The 10,674-nt window shown below is 36.5% G+C and overlaps 1 protein-coding gene across 1 annotated transcript; it reads right to left on the bottom strand.

Moving 5' to 3' along the window:
* Positions 1 to 4,568: 4,568 nt before the first annotated feature.
* LOC131024641 (methionine aminopeptidase 1B, chloroplastic) lies at positions 4,569 to 8,749 on the bottom strand. The gene is made up of 11 exons (XM_057954145.1): positions 8,172 to 8,749; positions 7,828 to 7,903; positions 7,186 to 7,423; positions 6,501 to 6,662; positions 6,373 to 6,414; positions 6,062 to 6,133; positions 5,845 to 5,924; positions 5,620 to 5,717; positions 5,416 to 5,463; positions 5,079 to 5,227; positions 4,569 to 4,978 (listed from the first exon to the last, which is right to left on the bottom strand). Exons 1-11 carry the CDS (start codon positions 8,296 to 8,298, stop codon positions 4,949 to 4,951), a joined length of 1,122 nt encoding a protein of 373 aa, XP_057810128.1. The 5' UTR covers positions 8,299 to 8,749; the 3' UTR covers positions 4,569 to 4,948.
* Positions 8,750 to 10,674: the final 1,925 nt, after the last annotated feature.

Below are 10,674 nucleotides of genomic sequence, written 5' to 3'. Positions count from 1 at the left end.
CTAAGTGGTCCAACTTGTGGTGGTGTGTTGCTGTTCTATCAGGAGGCCCGTGCCTGAGCCGAGAAGCGTCGACGCCCCTGTCTTTCTTCCTGTCACTCTTTTATTCTTACCACTTTGTATTGCTACTGCTTGTCTTCTCTTTCTTTGTGTAGGTTCTTGATAAATCAAGTATTAGGCTGTTGCAATTGCTAAGCTTAGATTTATCTCGTGTCATTCTCTGGCGAAGTCCAGCACTGGCGCTGACGAAACGGACCGACGGCGAGCTGAAACCACAACAACAACAATCAATGTAGCAATCTGCACCAAATGATAGAAGTTCCACAGGAGGTCACTGTGTCTTTTTTGGTGACAATCTTCTTCTACGGAGCTCCAAGAAACATCATGTTGTTTCTCGTAACAACGTCGAATCAAAGTACCGATCTCTAGCAAATGTTACAACAGAACTCATGTGGCTTCAATCTCTCTGCCAAGAACTCGGTATTTCCTTTTCCACCCCCTGCCAAATATGGTGTGATAACACGAGTGTTGTTGCCTTATCAGCAAATCCAGTCTTTCACTCCCACACTAAGCACATTGAGGTCGACATCCATTTTATGCGAGAGAAGGTTTATGATAAAATAATTGAGGTTGGTCATGTACCAACATCAGATCAACTCACGGATATCTTCACTAAACCCCTCTCTGTGGCTCAGTTTTGTTTTCTACAAGATAAGTTGAAGCTTCTTCCACCAGATTAGCAGGAGGTTAATCAAGATAAGGTTTTGGGAGTATTTTGAAGTATATTGTTGTCTTATAAATTAGTTAGTTAGTCAGCAAAGTCAGCAGTTATTTAGTCTCAGTTAGTTAGTGTGTTAGCCAGCTCAGCATTCTATTTTAGCTTAGTAGTTACACAGTTTTCTCTCTTGTATATATTGTAAATTGTAAGTCTTCAGTTTCAAGTTTGAATACATAAAATATCTTCCCCACAGCTTCTCTCTCTCTCTCTCTAGCTTACTTCAATAAGTATCAATTACCTCCCAACATTGACCCCCCCCCCCCCTCATCGCGTTCAACACCCTAAGAAAATGTTTGGCCTTGTTCACACCTTAATGTCCCGTAAGTTGACCAATTTATCCCCCCTCTTTCTACGCGTAAGACGACGAGTTAACACCATTAATTAATTCAATTTTTTTCAATGATTCCACCGGAGAGATCCGCTCCGACACGGCCATCTCCTTCGACCACCCCTACCCACCGAGCAAGCTCATCTTCTTCCCGGACTGACGTCACCTCCGTAATTTTCGGATTCACCCCCAACAATTCATCATATTCAGAAGCACAATCTTGATCAATGTTAGGCGGAAGAAACTTATCAGGTTTAACAATTAAGTCAAATATATTTGATGAGGATGATATTCGGGATTCCAGAAAAGGGACCTTCCTAAGTAACCAAGATCCCGAATATTCTGAAATCCCTATCCCAGAGCTGATTACATCAGAGGAGAGGAGAATTGGGAAGAAAATCTTATTCCAAGAGTAAAGGGGCGCTGCCCTGAGACTGCAGAGCGACCCATGGTCACCTACTCAAGACCAGAGTCGGAGGGTGACGGGGTATTTTCAGACTAGGATCACCCAGATCAAACCTAGTCTTCACGTCTTATGTGAGTGGAGCCTGCAGACAGGTCTGTTGTTTTTCAGAGGAGAACCCTAGCTAGGAGTCTAGTGTACAAAAAAGGAGGATCTGTACGAAGGGAAAAAGGTAGCTTTATACAGAACAAGAGAGGGAGCACCTGCAGAACGCATAACCGTGACTGTAAAAGGTAACCAATCACTACTTACTTTAGGGGGACCACTTTTCCTAACTAACAACCTGTCGGCTTACGTGGAGGATACTCAATGACAAAGGAAATGACTTTTCTATCCTTGTGGACAAGGAAAAAATGAGTAGATTGACGAGAATACCCGTCCGAATTATTGGTCAAAATGACAGAATGGTCCTTAGGTTAGGAGGCCTATATATAGGATGAATAAGATAGTTATAAGGGGATGATCATTTTTTTACTTACTAAATTATTCGAAAAGAAGGAGACCAAGTGGACAGTAATTCAAATACATTCGACCGTTGGAAGAAAAACGAGGAGGAGTGAGGAAGAACAGCCCATCTGTAGGAGATCATATCTGGAATCATTGGAAGAAACCAACTTAGGCTACGTGATTTAGATCTTAAAAGAGTGTTGGTAAGAACCGCTTTCACCAATATTAATTTTTGTCTTTTTTTAGACCTCCGTATGAAATTTCGATTGATAAATTAAGCCTTAATTTTGTTGGAAGTCAAACTCAGGTGAAAATTGCAACTAAAATATAAATTTATGTATTTTTTGGCTTAAATAAAAGCTCATGTGAAAATTGCATTTTTTTTTACATAAATTCATGTATTTTTTGGCCATTGGCCATTTTATTTAATAAAACAATATAGGTTATTACATGCGATTAGTTTGGACAACTTGAAATAACTCACTAAAATTGAACATCAATACATTTTTTTTAGTTTTTAAATAGATTATGTATTTATTATGATTATTAAATAATCGATACATTTTAGAGTTAATATATAAATTTTACCCACTCAAATAAAAACTTTAAAAAATACTCATTTTTGTGTTAAAAGACTAAATTACCCTTAATATTAAAATTAAAAAAATACCCACTTCTAATCTCTCTCTCTCTCTCTCTCTCTCTCTCTCAATCTGAAAAACGTCTCTCTCTCTCTCTCCTCTCTCTCTCTCCCCCCCTTTCTTTCTATCTTTCGGCGATCAAATCTCTGCCGCCGCCCTCGACTTCCCGGCCACCGCTCGCCAGTCGTCTCTCCTCTCTTTCTCTCCTCTCGCTGTCGATCGATCTGTTCTGCCACTCGCCAGTCGTCTCTTCCCTAGAAATTGGACAATTCGTCCATGAAATTGAGCATAGTCGATGTGGAAACCCTAGGAGCCGGATTCTCGGAGACGTAGCAGTTGAGGTCGGCGTCGTCGTCGTAATTGAGGAAATTGGCGACGGCGGCGATCAAGCTGGATTTCCCGGTGCCAGAAGGGCGTAGAGGAGGTAGCTCCGCCGTTCTCATTTATCGCTAGTCGCCACTTCTCACTTCTCTTCGTCCGATCGCTGCCTCTCCGGGACTCCGGCCATCCGCCGTTCGCCTCGTCTGTCGCCGCCTCTATCAGAAATTGACATCCCCCTATCCGATTTGACGATTTTCGTCGACGCTCGCCTCCACTGTTCAATCAACGCATCGCATCGCGTCGTCGCCACCGCCCACTAGTGCACTGCCCATCTTTTTCCGTCTCCGGTCGAATTTAGGTATTTACGATTTGTCTTTAATTATTGAGTGGTGAATCGAGGTTGTGAATGGGAAGGAAATGATGGTGGAACGAACTCTTTTGTACATCCCATTCCATTCAAATGATGATATGGGATTTAGCTTGTTCGATTAGGAGTTTCTGCATTGTTGGTTTTGCTCAATTTTTATTCAATTTGAGAGATTGAGATTCTAAATGAAGAGAAATTTGAGGAAAAGTTAAATTTAATTTGAATTTAATCGGAAAAAAAAATACAAATAACGAAGAAATTGATGAAAATCACGCAATTTTGTACAAATGTTCTTGAATTCACAACTGAATTATCAGCGTTGGTTGTGAATTTACAATTGAAATAATGTTGGTTATGAATTCAAGTTTCATTGGTTGTGAATTCACAATTTGAAATAATGTTGGTTGTGAATTCAAGTTTTATCGGTTGTGAATTCACAACTCGAAATAATGTTGGTTGTGAATTCACGCGAATTCACAACCAATATTTGAATTTAGTTGTGAATTCGAGTTGAATTCACAACCAGTGAACAGTGGGTATTTGTAAAATTTTATATGTAAGGGTAAAATGGTAAATGTGGATATTTTTTAAAATTTTTATATTAATAGGTAAAATTTATTTTTACTATATAAAAGTGGCTATTTTCAAAATCCACTCTACATTTTACTAATCTTTATATAGTTGTGTGTAACTTATATTGATCACTAATTCAAGATATTTTTATTAAATAACCAATAACTTATGATATGAAGAATTTTTTTTACAATATTTTTCGTGTCACTGGAACTATTACAGTATGTTATCTGCGCCAGTTTTACGAATGACGTGCATATGTTAAGGAGCATTTATCGATATATATTGTGGAATCTCCAATTTCCCTATCTCCGTAAAATGTGTATTAAACTGCGAGATGAGAGTAGTTTATATTTCCAACACGTCTATTATCTATGTTTCTAATTTCTATACATGTGGATCAATAAGTAAAATAAAATTTTAGTCACATCACACGATGACCTGGACAAATAAAAATATAGTAGTTGAAAATGATACGTGGTGGCTGCACCTACTCATACACTAAAATATACAAACCATACACATTCATCAACTATATTATATACGCTCTAACATCTCGAATGCCAACCTATACGCAAAAACCTCTTAATCTAATCAATTTTGTCGGCACCATCAAACTTAAATACGACTGCACATACAATTTTAAAACCAACTTTTTAAAAATATGTACTATTCCATGACTGCTATTGAATACTGTTTTAATGGAAATGCACTTTACAGTTCATCAAAGTGAGTGCAATATTAGATACATGAAATTTGAAGGTTAAAACTAAATTATCATTTTCATTGCAAGACAAGAAACCCAGGAAATGCACCCACTTGTTTCTTAAAGATGAGAGGCAAAGCCTAGTGTTCTTTTAATACCCTTATGTAGATGATAAACACTCTGTAGCATGGGGTTTTTCCAGACAACAATCAAGAACCATCACTATTTTTATCTCATTTGCTGTAAGGCAGTTATGTACCGTAAAAGGTTGTCGGAGTAGCTGTTTTCTTGCTGCTGGGTGGCAAGAAGTTCATCCAGCAATTCTAGTCACAGTTTGTCCACTGCACTTTCCATCACCTAAAAGCAGCAAAATACACAAGGTTTAGGCCATGCATGGTTTTCTACCTGCTTCCCCACACACATTTTTGGATAATCTCTGAGAATTTCATATCATAACCTCTTCGTATTTTGTCAAAATCTCGGCACCAGTTTTTGTTATAAGAATGGTATGCTCAAATTGGGCTGCAGGGCTACCATCAGCAGTTAGAGTAGTCCAGTTGTCTTCCCACGTTATGCAATCCGTCGTTCCCAATGTAAGAATGGGTTCTGCAAGAATGTAACCTCTCTTACCATGCTTCAAATATGCAATTTTCTCCAAAAGGGCGTTTTTGTTAGAAGAGCAAGAGTGAAATATATATCATGAATCAGTGAGCCCTTTGAGTTGAAATCACTTCAATTTCCGCAATTGAAGCTACGATAAATAACAGACTACCTTTCGAATTTACAAAACTTACCAATGGTAAATGTTTGCCCTTCAACCATTCGACCACCCTTGTCATTACCTATCAAAGAAGTTGAATTTAGATCACCAAATATTGTTGCCAACCAGTAAGAGTAAATGAAGAAAAGAGCTAAACAAACTATATACTGGCAGTTCCACAAATGATACCAATCAAATAACACAGAATGCATAAAACCTAAAGAATTCCGACACTCACGGTGGTGATATATCAGAGGTTCAGAATGGAAAACAGTCCCAATGCCGTGTCCAACAAATCGGTCCACTACGCTGAAGCCAAATCTTTGAGCATGATCACTGAGAAATAAATAAAAGAAGTCCCATATGAACCGAAGAAAGTCATTTTTCAATACAATTTGCCTGATTAACTTTCTAGAGTAAAGACAACTATATCCCAAATTAAGCAGTTAAATAACATCTACACCTGATCTTTTTCCCTATTTTTCTGAATAGAGCACCATCCTGACAAGCATCAATGCCCTTATACATGCATTCTTCTGTTACCTGCCATTAGATGAGAATTTAAAAGTATATAACGACATATTACTAGAAAAAAGACTACTAGTAAGTAGTAAAGAGATATAATAAGACAGTTAGATAGACAGCATAGACTAAGTGCAGCAACTAAGAGGAAAATGTACCTTTACGAGTCGTTGCATTGCATTACTTACGTTGCCACATAAAAATGTCTTGGATGTATCTCCATGATAACCCTGAAAGAAACAATTGAAGGTAACTGGTACTGGTATGACAAAGATAGCCAAGACCGTATGCAAAATTCCATCAGTTTATTTATAAGAATGTGCCAATAGATAGTACGAGAGTTTTCTAAAAGTTTGGGCTGAAGATGCCTGATAATAAACAGACAGTATGAGAGTTCTTTGTACTTCAATTAAACTATTTTGCAGGGTAAGTAAAAATTGAATATCGAAAGTAGTAATCACCATCTTACATTTAAGTAGACTGTCACATCTATGTTTATTATATCACCATCCTGCATACAACATAAACAGTTTCAAATGCTGGAAATTACTTTAAACAGGTACAGAGTGCAAAGTGCTAATCACACAGTGCATGTACCTGTAACTGGCGTGAATCTGGTATTCCATGACACATACACTCATTAACTGATGTGCATACACTCTTAGGGAAACCCCCATACCCTAATGGAGAAGGGTAAGCACCAGCATCAATGATCATTTGATGCACAGCTTTGTCAATCTCATTTGTCGTTATGGAGGGCTGAGATGATTAAAAACCATGTTAAGATCTAATCAAGCGTTGATTTAAGAATGTCTATTTAAGTTGTAGAAAAATTACTGTAATAGAAAAAGCAGTTCTGTACTTTTGGATGCAAAACATTAGTACCAAATAAAGCAAAGACTATTGTAACTGGCAATCTTTAGTGACAAGAAGAAGATTGAACCGTACAGATTAGAATAACAACATGATGAACCTAACCTAATCCACATAACTTAAGGAAGAAAAGAGCACAGAATCACTGCTCGTGAATATCAAAATATTAACCTCAAAAGCAAAAGAAGAACTAGATATCTGAAAACAGCAGCAGCTTGTACAAATCTCATTCTTAAAACATTTATCCACTTGGGTAAAAACATTTATATAACTTATAAAAAAAACCTAGGAAGCATAAACTAAGGCAGCAAACAAATACTTGCGAGGAAGCTAATATCAGTTACTGTAATAATTTTCCAACTAGATGCAATAATATCTTTGAAAATATTAATTAGCATTAAACTCTCACCCTGACTAGGGTTCCACCATAGTCTACCACCCGAGCAGCAAGTTCACATGCAGCCCTCATGCGAGCAAGGCCTTCAGAATCATGAACTTGATGCTCCTTTGCAATGTCCGGCAACAATTTTGTACCTACATAAGGAGGCCTAGGAATATGATCAGGGACAGGAAATCCTGGTGATACCCTTCCACGCCTCAAAGGAGGCCGTCTTTTGGACGTAGTTGAAGTTCGAAGCTCACGCTCTCTGGGTCAGTAAACATATGTCAGAGTCTTCATGATATGTTGGTTTTACATAAATCAAGAAAGCAAATTAGAAAAAAAATCACTCTTTAAAATACTCTTTTTGAACTACAATAAACGAGTTACACAAAACAATGCAACACGGTGGTTTCGGTCGTGGGTTAACAAAAAGTTAGCTGAACTGAAAAGATCTAACTGAAAAGAAAAATGTTAAACTTTAAAACCAGTAAATAGGCTCAGAATAAGATTAAAAGGTAATTATTTTGCTACCTAAAAGATCATTTAGGCAATGAATTCCTCATTTCAGCCTTAGAAAAATCAATTTATGTTGGCTACACGGAAATGGGCTTCCAGTGAAACATAAATTCTATAGCTAACTTGCAAGAACCGTAAAGTAACATCAGTTACCTTCTTATTCTGATGGCCTCCTCCAAGCCTGATATTCTCTTCGAATAAACAACAAGCCGTCTCATCAACTTTGCACCTTTATGTCATTTCACGAATGCAGGAAATCAAAATCATGCCAAAATCGCAATAGGAACAATACACCTCGAACACAGCCGGTCAAGTTTTTGAAAATGAGAAGAATTCAAAATTTAGAGACTCAACGGAATTCCCAATTGGTCATATTATCATCAAATTATACATGATGTGGATATGCAGAACTCCAATGAAACTAAACGGCTGAAAAATTAAGTAAAATGGACACAGAGGCAAAAACCCAAACAGCTGGTGGGCATAGATTTACATACTGTGGGTGTAGGGAGGCGAAGCGCTGAGTGGGCCCCCCATGAGAAGAGAGGACGATGCTGACAGTCTTGCTTGGCCATAGAAGCTGAAAGGGGAAGGAGATGAGACAGAAATATCTCCCGCTATCATGCTAGCGGAGGGAGAGAGTTGGGTTTGAGTTTTGAATAACCGTTGAATAAAGATTTTTGTGTGAGATAGTGTATTATGTAATTTCAGTTTTATCAAGGAATTAGCAATGGGCCTAAGGCACCATCATTTTAATGCAGTTGGGCTAAAACTTTGTGCTTAACTAAAATTACCCACCAAACTATATGGGTTAGAAAGAGTCCATTGGGCTTCGAATCCCAATTATTTCTAATTTTTCCAACCAAAATTTGTGGCCGAAACAAATTCACTTTAATGCTGGATAAGTCAGGCTATTAAATAGGTACGGATCAAAAGGTAGTGATATTATTGAATCATTTCAGAAGGCAATTTAAAATATGACAAAAGTATTTGTTTATTTACAATTATTATCCCTAAAATATGTGCTTACATATTGCTCCGCTTTAGGCTTGCCTTATCGTGCTCAAATTTTACTTGGGAAAATAAGAAAAGCAAGAATGCGAATGTTTTGAAGTAGCTAAATCAAATTACTATATGTGCTCAAGATTGTGCGAAAAAGATAAGAAATAGTTGGAGTTTGTTGGTTACAAATAAGGTATGTAAACAAGAAAAGGCCAACCCACTTTAGCCCTATAATTGGGTCGCCTAAAATAGGAAACGTCCTCAGAATTGTCGGGCTAAGATTATTAGTGTGAACATTAAAAATTGTATTAATGCAAGTTGCATGAAATAAAATAATAAATACAATTAATTATTCTTTTGTTGTTATCCTATAGTGCAATTCGTTCTAGCCCTAAAATCTCTCTCTCTCTCTCACACACACAATAAAACCTAGATAAATATTACCAGGGGAGGAGATATTAAATTTCCCAGTGAAACAGTGATATAAGAGCGGGACTCTTGCCTGATGCGGGCCTTCTTGTTAATCAATATTACTATAAAACGCTTAGATAAGACATGATTATTTATCTATCTTGCTTTATCTAGGGCTATCAAACAAATGTAATGGAACTACTACTTAAATATGATCATGTACGATTAATTACTAAGAGCAAATAATTGTGTAACTAGCGTGCTTAAAATAGGTTGAGTTTTTGTTATATTTAGCTGTTTAAAATTTTAAAGTTTTAGTTATAAATTAAAAGTAAGTTAATTCAATCATATTTAAAAAGATCACAAATTAGAATGATATTAATTTAGTTATATTCAATAGAAAAATTAGCTATAAAACGCTACACACAAAATTATAAAATATAAAGAATATAAATATATTAATTCTAAAATGTTGAAACATAAATGACACCAACAAGAAAAGTATTTAAGCATATGGGGCAAAATTATATTATTATGTAATTTCTTAATTTGGCATTACTATATATAATGAATTATAAAGTTGAAATATTCTTTCTCAGTTGTGAAATAGAATAGACTGTTAGAGGTAAAGTGTTAAACATGTATGCTATGACATATAGAGATTATAGTTCGAGATGCTCTAACAAATCAACATTAATTTGAAAGAAATAAAGAAAAAATTAAACAAACCCACAATATTTAAGACAAATCATCATCTCGATCCTAAAAGCCTTATATACTTACTTTTTCTTTTAAACTAGGCCCAAATGACCATATTCGTTCCAAGATATATATGCTAACTAGAGAGAGAGAGAGAATATATGTAAAGTGTGGCATGAACGTGAGTAAAGCAAGAGATTTTGTCTGCAGGAGGAAGTTGCCAAGAAAATGCTAGAGCGTACACAAATAATTATATAATCTCACTTGCGCTTCCCAATCACGCCTTTATATACATTAACATTTTTGCTTCTTTATTATATCACAAAAAAAAAATGACATTATAATTGTATTAATGATTACTCCCTCCGTCCCACGAATCTTGACAAGTTTGGTTTCGGCACGGAAATTAAAGAATTGTAGATTAGTGTTTTAAGTATATAGTTAATAAAGTATAAAAGTGTCCTTAGGTCTAGGTATCAAAATGCTCTGTGGGCAAGGGTCCTTAGGTCTAGGTATGGGGTTTCTTTACAGATAATAGGGAGACGTCTGAGGTAACCTTGGAATCTTTTTGGTGGAGGGATTTAAAAAATTTGGTTAACGGAGCTGAGAGTAAGATTTTTTGTGATAATATTTCTTTTTCTTTGGAAAATGGGATGTCTACCTTTTTTTGGGATGACCCATGGGTTAACGGGTCTGCTTTTAAAACTAAATTCAGGAACCTTTATGTTTTGTCCTCTCAAAAACACCTCAAGGTCGGGGAAATGGGCAATTTAATTAAGGGAGAATGGGGCTGGAAATTTCACTGGATTAGAGCTTTTAACTATGTTGAATTTGTTGAGTTTGTGGATTTGTGGTCTATCTTGTGCAAGGTGTCTCTCCATCACTCGA

This window comes from Salvia miltiorrhiza, chromosome 5, assembly GCF_028751815.1.
Source record: "Salvia miltiorrhiza cultivar Shanhuang (shh) chromosome 5, IMPLAD_Smil_shh, whole genome shotgun sequence".
NCBI classification, from domain to species: Eukaryota; Viridiplantae; Streptophyta; class Magnoliopsida; order Lamiales; family Lamiaceae; genus Salvia; species Salvia miltiorrhiza.
This window is presented reverse-complemented; position numbering and strand designations above follow the sequence as displayed.

What these genes read in the sequence shown, in the direction of transcription:
- LOC131024641 (XM_057954145.1), bottom strand. Translation starts at nt 8,298, where the DNA reads ATGATAGCGGGAGATATTTCTGTCTCATCTCCTTCCCCTTTCAGCTTC. An exon ending in ATGTGACAGTCTACTTAAAT is followed by an intron (nt 6,134 to 6,372) that starts GTAAGATGGTGA and finishes TGTTTCTTTCAG; the next exon opens with GGTTATCATGGAGATACATC. An exon ending in ACCTCTGATATATCACCACC is followed by an intron (nt 5,464 to 5,619) that starts GTGAGTGTCGGA and finishes CTTCTTTGATAG; the next exon opens with GTAATGACAAGGGTGGTCGA.